The sequence below is a fragment of the Herpailurus yagouaroundi genome, unplaced genomic scaffold, assembly GCF_014898765.1.
Source record: "Herpailurus yagouaroundi ecotype Mexico unplaced genomic scaffold, PumYag 203, whole genome shotgun sequence".
Lineage (NCBI taxonomy): Eukaryota > Metazoa > Chordata > Mammalia > Carnivora > Felidae > Herpailurus > Herpailurus yagouaroundi.
In genome coordinates, this window is record NW_024412434.1 from 3,002,045 (window position 1) to 3,028,944 (window position 26,900).

At 35.6% G+C, this 26,900-nt stretch overlaps 1 protein-coding gene across 16 annotated transcripts in view; it reads left to right on the forward strand.

Annotated features, from left to right (window-relative positions):
- Positions 1 to 26,900, forward strand: part of PARD3 (par-3 family cell polarity regulator) — a 565,232-nt gene that overhangs the window by 389,651 nt on the left and 148,681 nt on the right. For 13 of the 16 annotated variants that reach the window (XM_040451006.1, XM_040451017.1, XM_040451003.1 and 10 more), the window contains 2 exons: positions 4,584 to 4,694; positions 19,026 to 19,268. In XM_040451006.1, the coding sequence (XP_040306940.1) occupies positions 4,584 to 4,694; positions 19,026 to 19,268 (354 nt within the window). The remainder of the gene's footprint in view (positions 1 to 4,583; positions 4,695 to 19,025; positions 19,269 to 26,900) is intronic. The other 3 variants (XM_040451012.1, XM_040451014.1, XM_040451015.1) reach the window with 1 other exon arrangement.

Genomic DNA, 26,900 nt, shown 5'->3' on the forward strand with positions numbered 1-26,900 from the left:
GGCATTTTTGTACTTTCTTCATATAGCAAGGACCTGTGACATTTTTCTCTGTCAACTTTTTCTCTCAAGCTTTATATTTTTATTTTTGTCTCTTATTTTTTTTAAAGTCATTCTTCTATGTTAATATACCCTAAGATATGACTAGCAAATTTTTCCCCAGGTGCTGGGGTCCATGATGACTTTCTGTTCCAGGGTCACACCCATTGGATAGTAGAGCTTTCTGTTTGAGCATGTGTGGTGGTTAGTCAGAAGGCAGTTCCTAAAACCGATTCTTTGCTGAGAATGGGTTTGCTCCCTGGACGTACAAGTACAGTATTTTTTTCAGCTTTGCTGTTCTTTGGAAAGTGACCCATTTGAAATTCATCTGTGTCTTATAAAAGATAATAAAATAAATGTAATTGATGTCTTCCAAGTTTTAAGCAGCTTGCTATGGAATAGTTGTTTTCATAGGTTAATTACTGATTTTAGTTGTGAAACTGACTTTGAGAATACATGTATAGCTCAAATTTTTCAGTGACTTCACCCCTCTTTGCAGGAAGAATTAAACTGATAAATTAAGAGAACACTACAATGTATTGGCAATGAATGAATGAGTGTGGAGCTACTTTCTTTTTCTTTTTACACTCTAGAGTTGTTGCTATATATATTTTTTCACCTACAGCCTTTATTTTATTCTGTCAAAAAATTACAGCTGAGGGATTCATTTTTATCCCAATTATAAAGTATTATGCTGTGCTTTTATAGTACGCCTTAAAGAAATCACATAATTTATTAACTAAACCATGCATTAGGGGAGTGTCCAAATGTAAACCTATAAACATTTTATCTATGGTTTCTTTACTTTTTAATATATTAATCTTGAATTTATACTTTTAAAAAGGAAGTATACTATAACAGTTTAATAAATTTACAAGTAATAAAATAATATATTCTGGTGATTCAGAGGCAGCATAGGAAATATTTTAATATCAAATAAGTGAGAAAAAAGCAGTTCTTTTTTTTATTTTTTATAATTTTTTTTTCAACATTCCTATATTTTTGGGACAGAGAGAGACAGAGCATGAACGGGGGAGGGGCAGAGAGAGAGGGAGACACAGAATCGGAAACAGGCTCCAGGCTCCGAGCCATCAGCCCAGAGCCTGACGCGGGGCTCGAACTCACGGACCGCGAGATCGTGACCTGGCTGAAGTCGGACGAAAAGCAGTTCTTAAATATGAGTCAGGATTCACTTTTTTTTTTAAATCATGTATACTTAGAAGAAAAGTTGAAATTTGATAGAGATATAAAACTGAAACTTTCTCCACAAACTAGCACCAAGTTCATTAAAAAATAAATATCTAACCTAGGTAATTGAACTCAATGTTAGGTTTGGTACCAAAAAAATATCTAAACCTTTAAATCATAGAAAAGTCAACCACTCTTAATTTTCCCTTATATTATTAACTCAAAGAGAAAATGTACATGATCTCTTATAAGATTAAAGTGTACCTCTTGGTACAAAGAGATATACATTTGATTCTTGAACAATACAGGGGTTGGGATACCAATACCCTGTGCAGATGAAAATCCATGTGTAACTTTTGACTCCCCTAAAACTTAACTTCTAATAGCCTACTATTGACCAAAAGCCTTACCAATAAGATAAACAATGTACTAACACATATTTTGTATATTACACGTACTATCTACTGTATTCTTACCATAAAGTGACCTAGAGAAAAGAGAACGTTATTAAGAAAATCATAAGAAAGAGGAAATATAGTAGTATACTGTATTTATAGAAAAAAATCTGGGTATGAGTGGATCCATGTTGTTCAAGGATCAACTATATATCTTGTGTCATGGCATAGTGGTTTTTAAATAAAATACAGTTTTGAATATATGTAATCTAGAATGTGAACCAAAACACTTCTTTAAAAGCAAAACATGGGCGCCTGGGTGGCTCAGTCAGTTAAGCATCTGACTCTTGATTTTGGCTCAGGTCATGATCTCATGGTTCATGTTCAAGTGCCAACAGTGCAGAGCCTGCTTGGAATTCTCTGCCCCTCTCTCTCTCTCTCTCTCTCTCTCTCTCTCTTTCTCTCAAAGATAAAAAAAAACATAAAAAGGAAAACAAAACAGGTCAATATGGCAATGTTGCATCATTTGAGGGATATTTATGAACTGAAAAATGGTTAAAATGATTTACTTTTCTTTAGGAATCCCTCATAAGTAAATATCATATGTTTAGATTTGAATTTGCACTTTTCTTGATGTTATAATTTGATACATTTTATATTTCCAGATGCCTCAGTGTTGCAGAATTTTCAGGATGGGAACTCATGGGGGCTTTAAATACCATCTACATGCTGATGATGCTCAAATTAATTTGTCCAGCTCTGTCCTCTTCCCTGAACCCCCTGTAGATGCTTAATATATTTTTGTCAAATGAATGAACATTATGTTTTAGATGTTGGCTCCTACTGAGATGTATCAGTTTTTTATGTTCACTCTTTCATTTATTTATTAATTCATTCTATAAAGTCAGTCATTATGCCTTACTCTTAGGCATTATTGATATATTGACAGAAATAAAGGAAAGAGAAAGTTTTAGTTTTTATTTTTAATGCTTTATATTTATTAGTTTTAAAAGCATAGTACATTTATCCCTTGCAAGAAGTGGTCATATTCCAGGCTCAAGTTCTTAGGGATTTTTTTTTTTTTCTCTTTGCAATTGCAATGATCTTCCAATTTCTAAATACCATTATAATTTAAGGATAGATTTGCTTTATAGAAGTTAATTTTTAAAAAAAAGTTAATTTTATAGGCACTTTTGAATGCTCTCTAATAATATACATAATTATTAAAGAAATGGTGGTGGTATTTTAACTTTTTTCTTTTTTAACATTTAAAGAATGCTCTTCTTATTTATTTATTTTATTTATTTCAGAGAGAGGGAGCACAAGTGGGGGAGAGGGACAGAGGGAGAGCAAGAGAGAGACTCCTAAGCAGGCTCCACGCTGAGTGCAGAGCCCCACGTGGGCTTGATCCCAAGACTCTTGGACCATGACCTAAGCTGAAATCAAGAGTCAGAGGCTCAACTGACTGAGCCACACAGGCGCCCCATGTCCCTTTCTTATTTATAAACCCCTTTGCAAACAGTGTTACTATTTAATGTATGAGGTGTTCCTGTGTACACATGTACATTCCCATATACTGTAAATTCGTATTTGAAATTAGATTTATATTAATAAAAGAAAGACCTATGCTACAAACCAAGCCATTAGTTGAGTGCTTTTTTCTCTTTTATATCAGTTTTCAACTACCCTTTTTTTTTTTAAATTTTTTTTTTCAACGTTTATTTATTTTTGGGACAGAGAGAGACAGAGCATGAACGAGGGAGGGGCAGAGAGAGGGAGACACAGAATCGGAAACAGGCTCCAGGCTCTGAGCCATCAGCCCAGAGCCCGACGCGGGGCTCGAACTCAAGGACCGCGAGATCGTGACCTGGCTGAAGTCGGACGCTTAACCGACTGCGCCACCCAGGCGCCCCTCAACTACCCTTTTTTTAACTCTTCTCCTTTTTGATATGATTATCAGCATAAGCCAGATTCCTACTTTGTCTTCAGAAATAAATAACATATTTTATATATTTATGACTGCTTAGTTAAAGAACTATCTATAAAAGGTTTCTTTTTTGAAATATCTGGTGACCAAATCACTAAGATGAGTATTATTTGAGGGTAGGTAGTACATGTATGAGCACGTGTTCAGACAACATGGTCTTTTATAGAGAAAAGGAACAGAACGGGACAAAGAATTGGTAGCGAGTCTAGGCTTCTGAGATACGTTGGATGTCAGAGAGGGTATTTGTGTTTTCACAGAGCTGCCCAGCTCAGCGGCCATCTGTGAAAGTTTATGTGGACTGGTTTTCAATCATGTGTATGTTCCTCATGTTTGTTTTTGATCAGATATAGATTCCACATTCACCAATTGCTTCTCATCAGATTTCAGAATAGTATTTGATGAGAATGCCTTAAAGCTTTCAATTTAATAAGCTCAAAGTGTTATAGCAGTGTAAATTATCCTTTGTACTTTAAACCTTGTGAACATGGCCTTGTTTGTCTGTTTTTAAACTATGATGAATGTTTCCAATAAACCTGACTATGAAAGTAAAGAATAGTTGTTTATGGAGAGATTATTAAATAGATGATTGTGGATTACCATTCTTTAGTCTTAAGAGAAACCCATTCTAATGCAGATTTTTGGCCTCTATCATTTGAAGTATTCAGCACTCAGTCCTATACATTTATTGTTTGTTTAATAAGGATGAACTATGAAGTTGTTTATTTGTGTTTTGCCAAAAGAAAAATGGGTATTGAGGCCATTTTCAAAAGGGTTGTCTCTGGAAAGTTCTAATTAAAAGTAATTCCAATAAATTGATTGAAAATATTAATATTGGGCAAAAATCATGATTTGCAGGTGACCTTTTGGCCCTCGTTTTGAGGAAGCTCACATTTCATTGAGTACATATGTCTTTGTCACAAAAGAATGAAAACTCATTTTGTATATATTGACAAGTTAGAATTTTTTGTTATCAACAGGTTTGGCAAACATCGAAAAGATGACAAGATTGAGAAAACGGGTAAAATAAAAATACAGGACTCCCTTACATCAGAAGAGGAGAGGATACGAATGAAGCAGGAGCAGGAGAGGTAGACTTCAGTCATTTGATTAACCCTCGTCAGATAGAGCTCTTTTTCTTTTCCACTCTTTTTTCTTTTATCTAATATGAAGAATTTGTACTCCAATGGTTTTTAGTGTTTCTGTGGAATAAATACAATGTAAAGAAAGATTCAAAGAAAAAAATCTTGTGTTTATTTGAGACATTAAAGTGAGTTTAAATGGTTTTAATTAAGATCTTTGCCTAGGAGATAGTTTAGATAAATTAAATAACATTAATAGCATAATAACATAATTAAATAAACATTAAGACTGAACTTATAATCACTTTTAAAATCACAAAGAAATATTTACAATTCTGTTTCATTCATTTATGAGTTTATAGTATTTTATAATAATTTTTAAGACTATTTCTCTGGGAATAAAACTTTGAATTTTGATATCTCATTTAAAATATTTTGATTTATAACAACAATTGAAGAGACTGTTGCTTTTGGGCTATGTTGTTTTTCTCTCAAACCAGACATTTGTTTCTTTCTTTCTATTTTCCTATCATATTTTGTGAAATTTTCCACTTAAATTTGACTGTTATCTCTTGTTGAGACATTCCAGAAGAACCCGAAAACCAGTAAAATGAATGAAAAGTTACCTTAACAGATATTGAAACCCATTTTGATAAGTGATTAGAATTTCTCTTGTTGTCATTCCCCGAGGATGAGAAAGCCACCTCACATTTTTGTCATTAGAGTTTGCAGACCCATAAGGAGCCCCCTCTGTATCATCACTTCACATTTTCAGAGGTGCCGCAGCAAGAGATAATATGCCTGTTGTACTCTGAATAATCTGGGGTACGAGGCAGTTTTTGGTGCCTGGCTCAAGGCTGAAAGACTAAATATTGTCCATAACTAAGATTAGAGTCCAGCACCTTCAATTCCAGATTCTTGCTAACAGTTCTAGAGTCAGGGTACTTTCAATCTCATGCTTAATGAATGAAAGAACTAGAAAGAATAATCTATGATGGTTTTCTTTACAAGAGATTAATGTTTGGATATTTTTCCAGTCATCTTTCTCCTATATCTGAGGTTTGGGGCTAAGATAGTTACTCTGATTCTCTGTTTGTAGCTTTTCAGAACATTAAATATACAAGGGGGGAAAGTATGGACTTTTAATTTATGATGCAAGTCTAGATTCTTTCTTCTGGTACTTCTCCAGTTTTGTTTTAAACCCTTCCATTTTCTTAATTTCTAGGACTCTTTGATCCTTTTCAATTTTGGGATCCCCAAACTTATTAATAGGCTCACTGTTGTCAGGCCAAGGCACACAATATTCCTTAGTGTATATAATATGGTGCTCAACTGCTCAGTACTATAAACTTCTATTCTAAAAGTCTTTCTTGTCCCTAAAGGAAGAGAGCGTATACCAACTAAATGTATGTACTCAGATTTATCCACAGGCAAATATGTCATTTGTTAGAGAACAATCTGAGCAATAGAAACATTATACCTCTCTTCTATTTTGATGCCAACTATAGGGGATAGCTTCATGTATCCTGTACCATTGTTCTTATTTGAAATATTCTTTTCTTCCAGTTTAAGATGGTTACTGTGTTTCAATGCAGAATTCTATCACCATTTTCCAAGATACTTGTTATTATGCATAGTCAAATTTTTACAGCCAAACAATGATTTTTACATAATGGTTTCACTTGTATTATTAATTTGCCTAAGGCACAGTTCACTTTCAGTTTTGCTTTTAATCTCCATCTCTGTACCTCTAATGATGCAATACTTCTGGGAACTAGGTTGGTCATAATGAATTTACAATGTGCAGGAGGCCTAGAATAAAAATCTTTTAGGGTCAAGGAACCAGTGAATGGTCCATTAAAAAAAATCAATTAGCTTCATAATTTAAGGAAACTATTATACTCTGACTTTGTATTTCAGGAACAGTTTTTATAAGTATGTTTTATTTAAACTCATGGATCTTGTAATAGAGCAAGTGAATGCATGAGACTTAGTGAATCACATAAGTGGGGCTCATTTAGTGTTTGGTATTTGGATAAGGCAAACCTTTTGTATGTCCTTTCTGTTCTGACCAGTGGCACTGGCAGTGCTTTGTTGGAGAATGCAAATTGCAACTTCTTTGGGAAGAATTTGAGTGGAGGAATAGATAAAAATAAATAAACCGCTGCTTATATTCTCATCATAGCCTTTACTCATTGCGGATTAGTAGTGAAGCATCTCTTTTAACATTATTTACCACTGTAGCTATTTGAATTCCCAAAATTATTTTGGGTGATTTCATATGAAAATAGAAAACCAGGGGCGCCTCAGTTGGATAAGTATCTGACTTCTGCTCAGGTCATGATGTCACGGTTTGGGAGTTCAAGCCCCGCATCAGGCTCTGTGCTGACAGCTCAGAGCCTGGATCCTGTTTCAGATTCTGTGTCTCATTCTCTCTCTGCCCCTCCCCCACTTGTGCACTAGCTCACCCTCTCTCTCAAAAATAAATAAATGTAAAAAAAAAATTTTTTTAAATAGAAAACCTGACATCCTTTAGTTATTAGTTATGACATGTCCCAATCCAAAAAATAGTTTTTTGACCATACACATCCACGAAGCCTGAATATGACTCAAGATATAAATATGGAACAATTGAAAAGACAATGAATGTCATTTCAAATGTGTTCTCCTACCAGGTTAAGATCTATTTAGATAGTTAAAGTAAATTAGATTCTTCTGAGCATGCGTCTGAGATTACATTTGATTTCATTTTTGCTAACTTCCTCCCCTTTCCTTTCTACCTGCTATCATCCTTGGGAGATGGAGTCTTGAATAAATGCTGTTCACATAGGAAGAGCCCAGCATAGATCTGTCCTCTGTCTCTACTAGCCCTGCCCTGCCAAGCAACTTGAGACTGCATGTGTAGGCTCTCTTCCTGAGAAGCAGGGAGTCTGGGGATAATGCCAAGGGTAAAATTAGCTGGTCCCATGATGTGCTATTTTGACTTCTGACTCCAAGCTCTAAACCTAGTTGCTTGCCTTTCAGAGATGCTGTTGGCCACATTTGGGCTAGCTGGGGAAATGAAGCAGAGTGATTGGTATTTGGAGCCGAGGTGTGAATTCAGTGCTTGCTGCCTCTTATTGGGTTGTCTTTCAGGTGTGCCTAGGGACAAAGCCCCCGTTGGTTCATTTCCACCACAGAAAGATTGGGCTTCAAACTCCTAATAGAATATATTTAATTAAATGATCTGTGTAACTTCAGGCTCACTTAGCTTCCATTATGGTGACCAAGTGTCCGAAGTAATGTTTGGCTTTCTATTGTATTTTTGCTCCAGTGGTACCTCCCCTTAGGCTTTAAAGGTTGATATTGAACAGTGTAGTGTGGGAGTTTCCCAAACAGTGTTTAGCAGTAGACAAAGGGTTCCACAATGCAAATCTCTTTGAGAAACACTTGGTTAGGCCAATTGATGCATATTTCTTTACTCCATTATATCTCAAAACTCTAATTATGTTAATGTACCTTGTGAGTTACCAAGATATGAATAGAGATTCATCATTTCCTAACTCATTTATTCACAGAACATCCCCCTTCACTTTTTGTTTTCTGTGGAATACTAACATCTCAGAATCCAGTCACTTGGGAAATACTGGCAAAGACCATTGGCTCCTGGGTCAGCCATATCCAGCTCATTCATCTAACTGACTGTGGAACTCAAGGTTGATTGTTTCCCAGAATCATGAGCAAATGTAGAACCACTGTTGGTGATCTGTCTATATTTCATGGCTTCTGTTTTGTCTACTTACGCATCTTATTTCTGTTCTGTCTTTCATTTTCCATTGTTTTCTTCCCCTCATGTTTTTACCTGTTTAAAACATGTACCTTTTTAAGGTCTAAATCTAATGTATTCTAATTCTTAATCTATTCACAATTTGAAAGAAAAAACATAAATTTAAGCCCGGAAAATAAAAATTTATCTGTAATAACATCACTGTTAACATACTAGACTATGCCTTTCCAATTTATTTCCTATAAAATATGTATTTCCACACATGCATACTTTCAAAAAGCTAAATCTATTTTCATTTTGATTTATTTTGCATTTTTGTACATTCTTAGAAAACCATGTTAAATTTTTTTCTGGAACAAGGTCAACTCTGTATGAACAGATGGATGGATGGATGGGAAGGAAGGACAGAAAGAAGGAAAAAGGTCTGAAAGATGAAATCTCTGTACTATCTGGCCAGATTCCTCAACTCTGAAATATTTGCTTCATATGTTATTCATTCTATTATATATATGATGCTAACTGGCTTGCATTTTGTATTACTCAGCAAGGGATATTCTGTTTTGATATTCTTATCTGTATCTATGTAGTAAGTTGTTCTTGGAAGTATTTTAAAGGGGACTGAATGATTCTAGTGGAGACATGAAAAAGTTAAGTGAATTTCTTATGAAATTCTCCCAGTATGTGACAGATATTTATAAATCTGCTAAGGAAATGTATGGCTAGAAATGTTCCATTATTCAAAGAGATAATCCTTCTTAAAAGCTCGTGTTTCCAGTACTGGGGCCATTAAGCTGTATGTGCTGCACGTGCTACACCCAGTTCTCGGTGCATCATTTTGCAACTTTGTGTGGCATTTCTGCATATGGTTCCCATTCACTGGCATTTCTTTTTTCGGTTTTACCAGTTGTTTCCAATATCTGCTTTGTGTAATTACTTGAAATTTTGATAGAAACTTTTTTTGTGGTGTTTCTTAGTTGGTAAGATCCTTTTCAAAAGATGCAGAAGTTAACATTTAAGCTAACATTTAAAAATATTATAATGTAGTAGTAAAGTGTGTTTAAAGTGCATGGATGAAAAGTTTGTGAAATTACAGGAGAAACAATCAATAAAGCAGTAATAGGTGTATTCCCTGTGTATCTGAAAGAGAAGAGAAATTTTTACTCATTTTGGCTTCAAACTTAGTATTCAGGCTCCCTGAATTCTGACCGTAGAACCCAGGTAACCTGGATAATCTTTGCATTTAGATCACATATTGTCATTCGAACAAAGCTTAACTTTTAAAAAGTAACCTCTTAGAAAATCTACATTTTTCTATTCTGTAGCAGAATTTTCCATATTTTCTCTGACCTCTTCAGTCCTTCAGAAAAATCGCCTCTAATCACTGAAATTAGTTTCATCAGACATGTTTTAGAAAAATTTATTGTTGCAGGTGAACAAAAATTTTAAACAGTCTATTAACTATGTGGAAGTTCACTAGTTAGACCAATATTGAGCATGTGTATGTGTGTGTGTGCGTGCATGTGTGTGTTTGGAATGGATTTTGTTGAGAGAACATAACTGGAGTAGGAAAAGGCAGTTTTGTATTTGATGAGAACCGTCTTAGATGTATTTGGCATTGCAGCATCTGTTTGAGTTGGAAATAACTGTAGGTGCTTCGTTACTCATAAAGTCAGAACATAATGTGAGTGGATGAATATCTGTAAGACTGTGTGTGTTTTGGTTTGTGAAAAATTATTCTAGTGTTTCATTAGTCAGCATAAAGGAGAAGTTTTTGTCATTTCACAATATGTTACACATACCATATGATGGTCTAAATTTTGTATTATGTTGTTCTTCCTTCTCTCAGGGATCCCTTACCTTTGTTAAGAGGGAGAAAAGATTTAAGTCTGTTAACATTACAAAATTGATATACGGCAATACAACCAATGTGAAAATAGCTAACTGCAGAGCTTTGGGAAGGTAATAGGTTGACAGGCTACAGTTAATAATGAACACTCTCCAGAGATGGTAATTTGGAGTCTAGATCTAGTTCTTAAGAACTTAGGTATTTAGCAAAGTGGAGAAATTCTACACCCATATGTAGGCACAGGGGCTCATAGGAAGGAGGTGTTCTTCTAACTCCTTAGATTCTGTGGTTTTGTGTTAGTCATTTGTGGTATCTCTATGAATGCTTTTTTTTTTTATCTCTTTTTCAACTTTTAGCCATATGTATATACATATATATGTGTATGTATATATGTATATATTCAAATATATACATATATGTATATATTCAAATATGCACTTATATTCATATATACATATATGTGTTTATTTTAGAGAGAGAGCATGAGCAGGGGAGAGGGGCAGAGGGAGAGAGAGAGAGAATCTAAAGCAGGCTCTGCTGTCAGCACAAAGCTGGATGTGGCGCTCAATCCCATGACTGTGAGCCAAAACCGAGAGTTGGATGCTCAACCAGCTGAGTCACCCAGGCGAACCACCATTTAATATTTTAAAACTGATATCGTTTCACTTTTAGTATTAAGGGATGAAGCTTAACTTTTCCCCACCTATTGTACGATTCCACTGTGGATTTGTACAACTTGCCATTTTCCCTTGAACAGGAAATGTACCTTCAAAACAGTTGGTCCTAGTCGTGAATTTTTTTTTCAGGACCCATTTAGAATATGGAAGTCTTTTCGTCTCAATTATCTTTTACCTCAATATTACCAAGAGATAAAATCCCACTTAAAATGATGACTGTTTTCAAAGTAAGAAATATAGTGGAATATTGTCCCTCTCTTCGGAGTTTGGCATTGATGCCAAATTGGAAGCTTCTGTATTGGGAGGAGCCAGTTGTGGGATTTATGTAGCAGGGTTGCCTGATGGATTGAGGAGTTGAGCCACAGTACTTCTGAAGTCTTCCATCTGATGAGGTGTTTTAAGGGGCAAATACAGCATTCATTCAGTTGACCACAAGCTACTATTAAACTGAACCATTCCTTCCAGTTATATTGTAGTTTAAATTTCATTCTGCCATGCATTTAGGTTTTATTTGATGAATGTCTGTAATACTGATTTTCAGAGAGAGGAAACACTGTGAGGAAAAGATCTTTGTTCCCAGAATGAGGCTTCTGGATGGCAGGCCAATAAGTTGGGGATAAAATGTTTCCCAAAAGAGTTGATTGCAAGGTTTTAAACATTGTTTTGAAGATACTTAACAACTATCTGATATGTAGCAATGCAACATTCATTTTAATGTTTTTGGGGAAACTAATATTAGTATATTTTATCTTCTGTAGACATTTACAGCATTTTTATTAACATTATTAAAGGTCAATTTCTATTTCTTGGAGTGTTCTAAAAAATGCACCATGGTTGTTCCATGTATCGAAGTTTTGTTACATTGAAGGTGACGTATTTAGGATTTAAGTAGACCACTGATTTCCATCCTGAGGAGTTGGTCACTTGGTAGTGATTCTCATGCCTGTACCTTTTCTGTATATATGAAGGCCATACTTAATAGTCATAAAACAGTTATTTTCATCTTACTCTACTGCAATTAGTGCTAAAAGCCATTTATTGTAAAAGCAAAAAATCCTAATGAATAGAAATGTTACAAGAACAGAAGTCTTGTGTGTCTTCATCATGCATCATCCATTTTAATTAGAGAAAAAGGTGGTGAACACTGTGACAAGAGTCTAGAATTAAAATCATTAATTGATGTCAAGCTGTAGAGAGACTGTTAGCATGAATTTAGTGACAGCAGGAAAGAAATTAACCTTATTACTTTATTTAGTATATTACATTATTTTGTGTATTGTTCTCTATGCAGGTTCAAGGCAATTTCATTATCATAGTGGAAGATACTTTTCTTTTTTTTTTTTTTTTACCAAAAGGGTGAGAATATTTATGTTCGAACATCACAGACTGATATGATAAATTCTTCACTTGTTAAAAGTCTTACGAAGTTTTAAAAGTTTTTTTTTTGTTTATATTTCAAGAGCAGGAAAATAGTGCATGATGATGTTGCCCATCAACATCAGTCACTACGGCTGTCTGCTCTCAGAATAGTTCTCTTGTATAACTATGAAGGACTATCTGAAACACTTACAGCAATAGACATTTATTTCTTTGGCTAAGTTTTGGGCTAATCAGTTACTTCTGTCATTGCTGAAGTTTGGCCCAAGATAAATAGGAGGGACAATGCTAAACAACAACCTGACTGTTCAGAAAAACGAATGGCTCTCACATCTTAGAGATAATTTGTGACCTGAGGGTCATGATAAAAGAATAGAAGAGGTGTCCTTTCATAGCACTGACCATCTGGAACTATTAAAGGCTGAACTGCAGTATAATCACTGTCTTTTTTTTTTTTTAAGTTTCCTTAAGAAACTATATTATTTTCATTAAGATGCCAAAGATATTTTCTCCCCTGATCCAAATAGTTCTTTTCTAATATAAATCTGTCCAGAAACAATGAAAATATATCATATGTAAATATAACATGGTTGCGTTCCAAAGTCCCATTTCTCACTTTACAATAAACAAGACATTCAAGTATAAGAGTATATAATAAAGAAAATCATTTGTTAATTTGACTGTGAATTGTCACTACAATTCACAAACCATAGTGTGTTCCTGGTTTTAAAAATCTACTTTTCAGTGCCATTTGCACAGCAGCAGACTTCATTAGCAATGATTCCTAGAATGAACTTGAAAATGCATGTTAGTCCAAGCTGGTAACCAGATTCTTTAGCCTGCTGCGGCACTAGCCCCACTTCCTGAGCCACAGGTATGCTGCAGTTTCATTCTGAGGTTTCCGTCACAAGTGTGAGCCTCCAGGGAAGAAAGGAGGGGTGCAAACAGCTTTTGTGGCTTGGGGATAAATTCATTGGTGACGACAAGATAAACAATAAAAATATTAAGTTCATATGTTATTGGAGCTTAGACAAAAATTAATGCCTTTAGACGGTGCTATAGACGTGACTATGTTTATTGGATTCAATGATTAGTGGCAACTAGTAATAATGTACAAATTTGGGTAAAAGGAAACAAATGGGACTGGGCTTTATGAATAGTACCGCCTGCTACTGTTGAGCACTTCTTCTGAGCAATTGACTTGATAGAAATTGAGTCCCAAAATGAAGATTAGTTTCTGTGTAATTTGGAACAAAAGAGCATTCAATTCCAGGGCCCATCAATAATATATTGAAACAATTGTGCAAGAAGTTTGGGGAGATTATTTAGGTTTTGTGCTTCCCTTGAAAAGAGAATGTTCACATTCTCTTTTTCTGGTGGCTTCTTCTCTTAACAGGGCTGCATTTTCTAGCATAAGTAAGCTGGATTTTCTTTACTTTCGGTGGACCGAAGTTCGGCTACCATAGGGTCCACTCATTTATAAACCAATCCATTACTGTCTTTGATTTTAGGGGGTTCTCCTAAAATTTGGAGAGTTTGGCTTTATATCTATGGTAGCCCTCCAAATTTCTACAGGTTCCCAAACTTCAAGACTTATGTGAATGCCCAGTCACCCTGGATATTACCTGTAGTTAGGTGATTGTCTGATGGTATCACATATAGTAGTAAAGTGTAAGTGACCATAAATGAGCTTCAAATAATATCCCATTGAGTTGAAGAAAGAAGTAATTTCTCTCTTCTGTAGTTTTCCCTGCCTGAATACAGAGTCAAAAAGACAGTACGATGCAAAGAATAAAATTATCTCTGAACTTATATGAACTTTTCATGATGAATATCTAATATTTAGTAGTAATCAGCCTTTATAATAACATCCTTGACTGTTATAATCACTCCTAAATGAATAAGTAGACTAGACTATAATAAGAATTCTAGTATAAATTTAGCTAAGTTTGACATTAGAATTTGACTTACTATTTCTCTTATGGGTATTATGTCTGTGGGACTTTTATTTATTAGAATCTAGGACCCTTCCTGATTAAAAAAAATTTAACTTTTCAGTAGTCTCTTATAAATTAAGTTATTGGTTTTCACCTCATGAAATAAGGCCCTTCTAGGGAGGTTTTGGGAAAATGTGAAGCGTTTTTGCTTGCCTCCATGTCTGAGGACACTGCTTGATGACATGCAGCGATAAGCAGTTATGCAAGAAGTTGTGCACAATAACAAATTATCCTTTCTCAAATATCACTGGACCCCTTTTGAGGAGCACTAAGCTAGGTGAATTTAAGTACTTCCATTTCATAGCCGGGAAATAAAAGAAATTAGAAAAAAATGACCTAGCAGTTCCAAAATTCAGATAAACAAGACTGGCATAATGGTGATAGCCTTGACGTAAGAAGAAACCAAGGGAGAAAAATGCAAATTTTGCTTGCAATGCTGTGTGACAATTTTCTGGGTTTTTAAAAACTTTTTATTTTGGATTAATTTTTGATTGACAGGAAGTTGCAAAGACGGTACAAGGAAGTCTTGTGTAGCCTTTATCCAGTTTCCCTAAACTGTTACATCATACATGCCTATAGTACAATATCTAAACCAGGAAACTGGCATTGGTGCCATGTGTATACATAGTTCTGTGTCATGTAATCACATGTGTGGTTCATGTAACCACCCATGCAATTAAGAAACAACTATTCCATTGCAAAGATCTTCCTCGTACTAATATTATATGGTCACACCCACCCCCCTGCTCTCACCGTTGCTAAACCCCACTGTGATCACCATCACCCCATTGTGTTCTGTTCACCATGTCTATAATTTTGTCATTTTGAGAATGCTATATAAATGAATTCTTATAACATGTGACCTTTAAGATTGACTTTTTTTCCCACATAGTTTAATAATGCCCCTGAGATTGATTCCAGTTGCTGTGTATATTAATAGTCTGTTCATTTGTATTGCTGTGTGGTACTCTTTGATAAGGATATACTTTGGTTCGCTTGACCATTCACTTATTGTTGCATATTTTGGTTATTTCCTGTTTTCGAATATAAGAAACAAAGCGTCTATGAACAATTGTGTACAGGTCTTTGCATGGACTTAAGTTTCTATTTCTTTGGGATAAAAGCCCAGAAGTGCAATTGCTGAATGGAATGGTAAGTGTATGTCTAGTTTTGTGAGAAACTGCGAGACTGTTTTCCAGCTGATGGTACCATTTTACATTTCCACCAGTAATGTATGTTAGATGCAGTTTCCTTGCATCCTTGCTAGCATTTGAGATTCTCACTTTTTTAGCTGATCTAATAGGTGTGTAGTGGTAGCTCATTTTGGTCGTAATTTGCATTTCCCTAATGGCTGCTGTTGTTGAACATTTTTATCTGCTTATTTGTTATCAGCATATACTTTTCAGAGAAATAAATTGCTTCTTGTCTTTTGCTCTTCTAATTGGATTGTTGTTCTCATTGTTGAGTGTTAGGTATTCCCTATATATTCTGGACATGACTTCTTTGTCAAATATGTGGTTTACAAATATTTTCTCTTGGTCTGTACTTGTCTTTTCATTGTCCTATTAGAGCCTTTCAGAGAGGAAATGCTTTTAGTTTTGGTGACGTTGAATTTATTTGTCTTTTCTTTTATGGATGATGCTTTTGGTATTTCTAAGAATTATCTGCAAGTGTTAGGTCCTAACGATTTTCTTCTAAAGTATTATAGTATTACATTTTTACATTTAAATTTGTAATCCATTTTGGGTTATTTTGTATAACGTACGATGTTTAAATTCAGGGTGCTTTGTTTTTTTGTTTTGTTTTGTTTTTGTTTTTGCATAGGAATATTTAATTGTTCCAGCACTATTTATTGAAAAGAATGCTTTATTCTATTGAATTGATCTTGCACAATTAAAAGAAATCAGTTGGCCATACTTGGCTATTTCTGGATTCTTTATTCTGTTCCTCTGATCTGTGTATCTGTCCCTCCACAGATACCACATAGTCTTGATTACCATGGCTATATTCCATCTCAAAATCAGGAAGTGTGATTTTTCCCAGTTTATTATTCTTTTTTTTTTTTTTTTTTTTTTTTTACAATTGTTTAGCTACTCTATCCTTTTTCTTTCTTTATAAATTTGAAAATAATCTTGTCTATATCTGCAAGAATCTTCCTGGGGTTTTTATAGGAATTATATTAAGCCTGGATTTCAACTTGGAGAGAATTGACTTCTTTACTATGTTGAGTCTTTGATTCATGATCACAGTAAATCTCTCCATGTTTTAGATTTTCTTTGATTTTTTTCATCAACATTGTATAGTTTTCAGCATACAAGTTGTATGCATGTTTTGTTAGATTTATCTATATATGTTTATACATATCTATAAACCAACTTTAGTTTATCTGTGTATCTGTAGATTTATGTATATATTCCATTTTTTAGTGCTTGTAAATGACATCATATTCTTAATTTCAGCATCCATGTTCATTGACAGCATATAGAAATACAATGGATTTTTGTGTATTAATGATGTATCTTGTTACTTTGCTGAACTCAATCTTTAGTTCTAGGAAACTTTGAGATTTCTTGGGGTTTTCTGTGTATGTAGACCTGCAAATATATCATTATGTCATCCACAAATAAGAATCGTTTTATTTCTTTTTTCCCAATCTGTGTACCACCCATTTCTTTTTCTAGGCTGATTGCACTGTCTAGAATTTCCAGCACTATGGGGGAGCAGACATCCCTACCCTTTTCCTCGTCTTAAGATTCAGTTTTTGGGGCTCCGGGGTGGCTCAGTTTGTTAAGAATCTGACTTGGGCTCAGGTCATGGTCTCGTGGTTCATGGGTTCTAATCCTGTGTTGGGCTCTGTGCTGACAGCTCAGAGCCTGGAGCCTGCTTCGGATTCTGGGTCTCCCTCTCTCTCTACCCCTCCCCCACTCATGTTCTGTCTCTCTCTCTCAAAAAAAGAAACATTATAAAATATTTAAAATCAAAAAAAGATTCAGTTTTTCTCCATGATGTATAATGTATGATGTTACTAATAGGTTTTTTGTAGATGCTCTTTATCAAGTTTAGGAAGCTAGTTATGCTCTATTACTAGTTTTTTTAGAGCTTCTGTCATGTTGGGTATTGAATTTTTTCAGATGCTTTTTCTGCATCAATTCATATGATCATGTGATTTCTTCTTTAGCCTGTTAATAGGTTGGATTACACTGATTGATTTTTGAGTGTTGGACCAGCCTTGAATTACTACAATAAACATCACTTGGTCATGTTATATAATCTTTTTTACATAGTGCTAAATTCTACTTGGTAATATTTTGCAAAAGATTTTTAATTCTATATTCATGAGGGATATTGGTCCATAGTTTGTTTGTTTTTTAATTTTTTATGCTTTCTGTGGCTTTTGTATCTTTTCTGTATTATTTTGTATATATATTTATGTCATTTATGCTAGCAGTGGTCTGCATCAGATATGATAAAAACAAATAACTTTGTCATGAAATGTTAAGCACAGTCTAAAATATTACTTTATATAAATAAGACTTCACTTTTAAGTATACATTTAAATTTGTAAATATTTAATAGAAATGCTTTTCCCAACAAAAATCATTAAAATTCTATTGAAAGTAGTTTAATTATTTTTAGATAGCTGAAATCAACCTAGGATATAAATTATATCAGTATATTATAAGTTGAAAAGGCCTTTCTACCAAGTAGCTCAATAAAAATCTTAGGAAATACTTAAACAATCTTCAGTAAAAGTGGTTATTTATGATCTGTTTCTTAGTTATAACACACTCAAGATTTATTTTAGAATTTGATTGGATGCATGCCTTCTTGTCCTTAATCTCAGGATTTGCCAATTCTGTATACATCACATAAAATCAAAGCTGGTGTTATTAAACAGATCTTCTTTTGCCATTAATAGAGAAATTATGGGTGTGGATTATGTTTAGGCTTTGTAATATGTTGAATGTGTACGGTATATTTATAATGAGTAAGATGTATACATTATGCACTCACACATAAATATATAAATATATAGCATGTGTGTGAGTGTGTAACTTTAAGAAAAATCACTTCTTGGGGCGCCTGGGTGGTGCAGTCGGTTAAGCGTCCGACTTCAGCCAGGTCACGATCTCGCGGTCCGTGAGTTCGAGCCCCGCGTCGGGCTCTGGGCTGATGGCTCAGAGCCTGGAGCCTGTTTCTGATTCTGTGTCTCCCTCTCTCTCTGCCCCTCCCCCGTTCATGCTCTGTCTCTCTCTGTCCCAAAAATAAATAAACGTTGAAAAAAAAAAAATAAAAATAAAAAATAAAAATAAAAAAAAAGAAAAATCACTTCTTGCCTTAAAAAAATTCATGAGTAAGACCCAAGTGGGTGCCTAAAAACTATCTGTTACTGGCGAATTTCTTAAACTAATTAATAAGTGACAATTTAAATGAAGTTGTAAACCATGACTATGCCTTACTGACGTGAACAAAAGCTATCTGAAGTGATTATTTCAGAGCATGCATGATGTTACCTTGACAATCCAAAATGTATATAACATTGTTTATACCATCAATCTTCTTATAGATGCATGAAATAAAATATATTTTATGACCTATTTTGATGAATATTTCTGTATATACAGTTCTTAGAAAAGACATAGTTTCTCTTGTGTCAACTTGGTTCTAATTTTACAGGATTCAAGCCAAAACTCGTGAATTTAGAGAGCGACAAGCTCGAGAGCGTGACTATGCTGAAATCCAAGATTTTCATCGGACATTGGGTTGTACTGATGAGTTGCTGTATGGGGGAATGTCTTCCTACGAAGGCTCGGTGGCTCTCAACACCAGACCCCAGAGCCCAAGAGAAGGGCATATGATGGATACTCTGTATGCCCAAGTGAAGAAGCCACGGAATTCCAAACCTTCGTCTGTAGACAGGTAGGCTGCAGGAGCAATCAAGGTATTGCTTCCAAATCAACTTTTATATAGTTTTTGACAAGGGAGTAGATTGTTCATCAATTCTCAAACCACGGCTGCCTTTTATTAATGGCCTTTAGAAAGCCGTTGTGTCTAAAAATATTGAGTTTACACAAATCAAAGCCTAATGGAAAGAGGAGCAGAGGTTTTGACAGCTTTTCTAATGATTCCAGCATATTTCATCTTGTTCTTAAAATGGTCTCAGACTGGAGAACTAACCTTTACTTTGTAATTCTGAATTTCCTTTTGTTGCTAACAGCACCTCTAGTTATGGTAATTAAACAGATGGAGAATGCCGTGGTTTGTTTGACTTATGATTTAAAGGACCTATATATTTTTTTTTTTTTGGTAACATGATTTTCTATTATGAAAGAATTAGTGAATGAGATGTTTAATATAGTCAGTCTTCAAATTGCTTGTTAATAGCCGCAGACCATAGGTGTGATTATGTATATTAGTATAGCACAAAGGAATGAAATGTTGACTCTCAATTAACGGCTACATATTTATTTCAGAATTTAACTGACTATATTTTTATTAATGGCTATATATTATTTCAAATTCTGAAACATTTAAAAAACCTATTTTTCTGCCTCTCCATTTATATAGTCAAACACCTTATAAAGTTTAGTTCATGAAGAAAATAATTATTCATTTTTAACTGAAACATATGCCTGTTATTGTCATAAACAATAGCTAATCTCATCATGCATTATAATAGTTTCTTATAATCATTGCTTTCCAGGGGAGCTAGGCTTTGAACACTCAAAATAGGTTTCACTTAAAAGGTGTGGTTCTCAAGAGTTAGCCTGCATCAGAATGACCTGGAGGGCTTCTTCAAACACAGATTGCTTAACCCTTCCCCAGACTTTTGATTCAGTAGACCTGGAATGGAGTAGTGCCGAAAATTTGCATTTCTACAAAGTTTTCTGGTCCGATGCTGTGCCGCTGGTCTCTGGTACTGCACTTTATAGACCTCTGCAAAACGGCAGAGGAGTTGGAATTATTTCATCTGTAGCACACACGTGTTATCTTGCTGCTACATTTTGCAAGCAGCCTATGTTTTAGTTATTTACTTCCAGCTATTTTTAATAGAGGTTTGCAAACATAACAGGTAAGCTTCCGGCAAACCCAGAAGGAAGCATTTTAAAGAGTAGCAAAAAGGGGAAGCAGATGTTAAGGTAAAACTCTACCTAGTCAGATTATTTTTGTTTTCTTTCTTTCTTTCTTTCTTTCCTTCTTTCCTTCTTTCTCTCTTCTCTCTCTTTCTTTCTTTTGGCTGGATTTTAGGTTTTCTTCATTGTTTTATGAAAATCTATTTGATGTTGACCCTGATGAGCAAGTAATATAAGTTAACATGGAAGGTTATGGTTTATTTAAACCACATTGGTGTGGTCACTTTGAAGATTCAGAGTGCTTGTTAACTAACATTGATGTGTCAAGATTCAAAGAATAAGTTCATTATCAGTAACAGTAACATTTTCTTAAGAAATTTCTTACTTTTTTTTTGCTGTACTTGTAAAAGCAGTGTGTAGAAGGGCAGATCACACTTGAAGGCCATGAATGTCCCATCGAGTGTGTTTTCTTGGGAGAAAGGGCAGCAGAAACACTGGCATTGCTTATTGGTAACTTTCGAAAGAACTGAAAGAAAATTAATGTTGTATTGGTCATTGATAAAAATATGAATCATTCCCAACAGCTTCTGCATCTAGTTTAAAAATCTGGTAAAGTAGGGGATGTTCTTATAGTGGTTTGTTCACATGGCTTTGGAGTCCCACCTGCCATGGAAGATGGGAGTCAGGAGGGATCTCTCCAGTCCCTGAGGGCCGGAAGCAATTGTTTAAACCCCAGTCTAAAATCCAGTGCCCTGCAAGAGTCTAAATCTCCCCTGAAGATGTCTGCAAATTTTCAAAAGAGCTTATGTGCTCAGAGCACCGTTTGCTACTGTGCTTCAGCATCCCTGCCTGTGGTCTCGGCTCTGCACCATGCTGACCCCACACTAAAACTCAGCCTCCTCACTAATTTCCATCAAAAAGCCACTGGGGGACACCTGGGTGGCTCATTTGGTTAAGTGTCCAACTCTTGTTTTCTGCTCAAGTCATGATCTCAAGATTCATGAGTTTGAGCCCTGCATAGGGCTTCATGCTAACAGCACAGAACCTGCTTAGGATTCTCTCTCTCCCTCTCTCTCTGCGCCTTCCCCACTGATACACACGTTCTCACTTTCTCTCTCAAAATAACTAAATAAACTTAAAAAACAAAAACAAAAAGCCTCTTGGCAAAACATTTCAGAGGACGCTTTGTCTTGGGGATGAGTCAGACCAGACAGTGAGCAGTTCAGAAATCACATCATAGATATCACTATATTCAAAAGCCCCTTTCGGCCTCACTCATGCATGGCCTTGACAGCTGTGTACCACTGGGGACCTTAAGTTCTCTGCATCTGTGCCCCCAGATGGTGATTGGACTAGAGAATTTCTAAGGCACTGCCAACTCAGGAGAGATATACTTAATGTTTTCTTTAAAAAGGATCACAGAAACTTTTTAGTTTTCTGCAATTCTTATTTTTGCAAGGGACAAGATGTCCATCAAACACCATTATGAAATTATATTAGTAATACAAGAACTTGGGACTTACTGCACCTGTAAAGTACATCTTTACCAACCAGTCACAGAATATGAATTTGGCTTGGAAATAATGGTATCACCTCCATTGTCTTTTTCTGTCAGAAATAAAGTGGTTTAAAAGTGTTTCCCAGACTTGAGTAGTATAGAGACTCTTTTTAAAGGACAATCTCTTCGTTCTGCAGTACAGAATTAAATAGTTTTGATTATAATGTTACTTAAATATGTTTAAAAATAAAATAGGACTAAACTCCTTCTGTTTACAGCCATTATACAACTATAAAACCAAACATCTTTACAAATTAAATACAAACAAAACAGCAAAACCATTACATTCAAATGAACAACATTAATTTAATGTGGCCAATAATGTGTTTTAAAATCCAAACTCTTGCACAAATCATTAATACGGTCGTGGCTGCTCCATGGCAGGTTCATTTGGGTTTGCTTGTCTACCCCCACAAGCCCAGGGCTGACTCCATTCCCCTGTCTCTTTTCTCAGCAAAATTTCTTCAGTTCTTATGCGTGTGTGTACCCAGCTACCTTTGGCCTGTATGGTGCATCATTGAATCAATTACGCCTGAAGTCCAACCTTCTTTTAAGTATCAGTAATTTGAGACAGTGAAAAAACCATCTCTTGGTGCCTTCACGTTTGTTGACTTAAATCCAGACAGTGAAATAATACACTTATAAGACGATCTAGAAATGATTATATTAATTTAAAAATAATCATTTGAATGAAATCATAAAACTTGAAACTGTTCAGAGTGTATTTCCTGTACAAAGAATATAGCCAATAAAGAAACTCCCATCAGTTCACTGGATTTCACCAAAATATCCAATTGGTGAACCGGTGCAACTTTACTATTCAAATTTTTGGATTTTGTGGGAGTATAGTAGTCAGTCGACAATCTGAAGTGTAGCCTGCATGTATTTCTGGGATTTTGATTGTTCAGTAAGAAAGCAGTATTCTGAGTTTCATTGCTTAATCATTTTGTTTTGATCTTACAGTCAGAAATGTGGATCTGATAGTTCTGCATGGAAATAGCCAGGGATAATTCATTAAATGCTGTGAATTTGATGACAAAATAGGATATTTTTTCAATTTCCACATATTATTTATAAAATGCTTCTTTTACAAGGTACCTTCATACTACATCTGGAAATATTTCTATGCTTGTTTAATTTGATTCACACATGAACTATCATCTGACTATATGTGTTGGTTACAGTGTCATTTTTACTACTTTTTATAAATGCCTTTTTATTAATGCCCTTTTCATATTGGATTGCTGCTAAAGAGAAGCCAACCCCTCCCTTCTGTTTTATATGAATAACAAGGCTTAAAATCACAAAAACAGTGGTGTAGTTACATTTTATCCTGATTATAACCAGGGGCCTCAAAGATTTAGCCATGTAAATGATTCATGATGCTTTATTTGTTTGGCAAGATTGTATTTCCTGTTGGTCATTGTATCATCAGCTGGCTAGAGTACTTGAGAGTCCGATCCAGTGCTTTCTGATACATTTCTCTCCACTGTGGAAGACATTCTACCTGCCTCACCAATACCTATTCTTCCCCTCCTCTTTACTTAATAGAATCCCAATTTTGTTCAGGGTGGCAGTGTGCCCAGATAAGAATTCAATTTCCCAGGCTCCTTTGCAGTGAAAGGTGATCATGTGACTTTCTGGCAAATGAGTTCGAAGTGGATCTAAGCTGGAACTTTCTATAAAGCAGTTTTTGGTTTTTTTTTTTTTTTTTTTTTTGGAAAAAAGTGAGTCAACTCAGCTTTTTCCCTTTGCCATTTTCCCTTCTTCCTGCCTAGAACTTGAATGAACGCTCCAAAGTGGGGTTTATCTAATACTCTTGAGGATGATGGCCATGTGGAGGAAGAGAGACGCAACCTGGCCCCTTGAAACACTGTTCTAGTCCTAGCATGCCCACCCTTTTTGTCACCTGTATAACTGAGCCCCTCATTTAAGTCACCCACCTTCAAGGTTCTGTTTCATGGAGCCAAATAGCATTCTGAGTCTAGTAGGTTACACACAAGAGCCCAAAGGGAATGATCACCCTTAGATCAAGGCTATCTATTGGAGGACTATCCCCTGGTCAATTCATTTCCACAGTACTTTGTGAAAATAAGTAGTGGGCAAAAGTGTCCACTGATGCTCAATTAGCTCTTCTACTTTTCATTTTATTTAGCCTCTACTTAAATAAACTTTATCAATCAAATGTCTGCTGGCAGACATCCTTCTTCACTCTGATACACCATTATCTCCTGGTAACTCCTAACCTCTATCAACAATCCTGTTATAGAGTAGGAGGTGGTAGAATGTAACATATAAGAGCCTGAACTATGGGGCACACTGCCCAAGTTTGGTTCTGGTTCATCTACCATCAGCTGTATAAACTCTATGCTTCATTCTCCTCATCTGTAAAGTGGGGATAATAATGACACTTACTTTACCAGGCTTATGGAGGACTAAGTCTGTTAATGCATATAAAGCACTTAGCACTATGCCTACTCCACTGTAAGCCCTATTTAAATGTTTAATGTTGCTATTGCTTTTAGGAAATGGGCGTTTCCTCAGGAAAGCACAGCATCCCCTCCTGGTTGCAGGAACAAGCAAAGAATGTCACTGAAATGAATTGACCTAGGTTTTATTCCTTATACGTAACATACGTGCAAAAGTGTGTGCACGTACCTCTCCTTATACCACTTTAGTCATTGAGTAGCTTGGTCTCTAAGTATTCTCTATACATCACATCATGAACAGTTTCTCCTTAAATTAGGACTTCCTGGGTTCAGTATAAGCCATTGCTGAATGAGTCCTTCTTCAATGTAAGTACTTATAAGTGCTGGGTACTGTAAAATGGCTTATTTGAGAGTAAGTCAGGGGATAGTCCTGTAAGAATGTGATCTCTCAACTGATTTCAGCCCTTTGACAGTTTGAAGGACTTCATTTTGCGCTTTCCTGGAATTCTTTGAAGTTCTTTGTGTTCTACTCTCATGAAATTCTTGCTGATTCCAAGCTTGCAAAGCTCCATGGAGGTGTGGAGGCTTGAATTTCTAAAACCTTGTCTAAAATGTTAGCATTTCTTTTTCTTTTTTTTTTTATTTATTTATTTTTTTTTTTTAATTTTTTTTTTCAACGTTTATTTATTTTTGGGACAGAGAGAGACAGAGCATGAACGGGGGAAGGGCAGAGAGAGAGGGAGACACAGAATCGGAAACAGGCTCCAGGCTCTGAGCCATCAGCCCAGAGCCCGACGCGGGGCTCGAACTCACAGACCGCGAGATCGTGACCTGGCTGAAGTCGGACGCTCAACCGACTGCGCCACCCAGGCGCCCCTAAAATGTTAGCATTTCTACTTACACTAAGGTATCTTCAGGCAAGGCAGGCAGGCAGGAATCATGATCTCAAGAACTGTCACAGACTGCATTCTAGAACAGTGATTTTTCACATTTCAGCATGTATACAAAGAACCTGGAATGCTTCTCACAAATGCAGTTTTGTGGCCCTCCCTTCATAGATATTTGGAGTCAGTAGGTCTGGTTGAGGGCTAAGAACCCAGATTTTCAACAAGCACCTCAATTGACTGTAAAGCAACCGTTAGTCCATTCACCCTTTGGAAAGCACTATTCTTTTTTTTTTTATGTTTATTTATTTTTGAGAGAGAGAGACACAGTGTGAGCAGGGGAGGGGCAGAGAGAGAGAGACACACACACACAGAACTTGAAGCAGGCTCCAGGCTCTGAGCTGTCAGCACAGAGCCCGACATGGGTCTCGGACTCACAAACTGCGAGATCATGACCTGAGTTGAAGTTGGATGCTCAACTGACTGAGCCACCCAGGCGCCCCTGGAAAACACTTTTCTTGAGCTAATGAAAACAAACAAATAAAACGAAATTGGAACTCTAATATAAGTTAGTATATTAAGGTCTATTAACAGTAAAGCTGTGAACTAATTTATAATTTCTGTATTGGGCACAGTTTTTTAAAAAAATGTTTATTTATTTATTTTGAGGGAGAGCGTGCGTGTGTGTGTGTGTGTGTGTGTGTACACATGACCAAGGAAGGGGCAGAGAGAGAAGGAGAGAGAAAATCCCAAGCAGGGATCTCAAGACTCTGAGATCATGACCCAAGCCAAGAGCAAGAGTTGGATGCTTAACTGACTGAGCCACCGACGCACCCCATGGGCACCACTTTATCTTGGCAATCATTTATGTCCATTGTTAACCTATGGTTAAATAGTCATTTTATTTAAAAGGTCAACTTACAGGTGTGATATTCATAAACTTTAATCAGGGTTTCTTGACACTTACCAAAAGTTTCATGGGAGTTCAACAACTCCCATTTAAAAGTTCAGTATGCTTTGAATTCTAATAAAGAAATGATGAAATGCTGGTCAATAGTATTTTTATTTACTTGAGGACACCAGGCAATTCATACTTTTATATCCAGATGCCGGAATCTGTAGTTAAAACTCCACAGAAAGGCAACTCTAATGGGCATTTGCTGACTGTCACCATGCAATCATTTGCCACCAAGAGTGCATTGTCCTCAAGTATAATTGAAATAAAATAGGTACTGTGCCGCTGTAAATCTAAATAGCAGGGAAATAGCAGGCTAGACTCCCCCAGCTTGTTCAGAACACCTTAATGGAAACATAAATACCATAATCATATGCTTTTTGCATGCATTTTACCACTAAAAAGAAAATGTGGATTTTAAAAGAAAAGACCTTTGTGAGCTTGTTTTTTTTTTCCCCCATTAAAACTGAAATCCAGTTGTGTCAAAAGGGAAGTCTGACAAACATAGAACAAAATGAATTTTCTTAGATATAGGTAGTTATTAAACACGTGCTCTTTTTAAAATGTTGGGTCACATAACAAAGTTGTATTTGCTCTTCAGAAAGTCAATACCACTTTATTTACTTACATTTGCTTTGTATTATTCACCTTT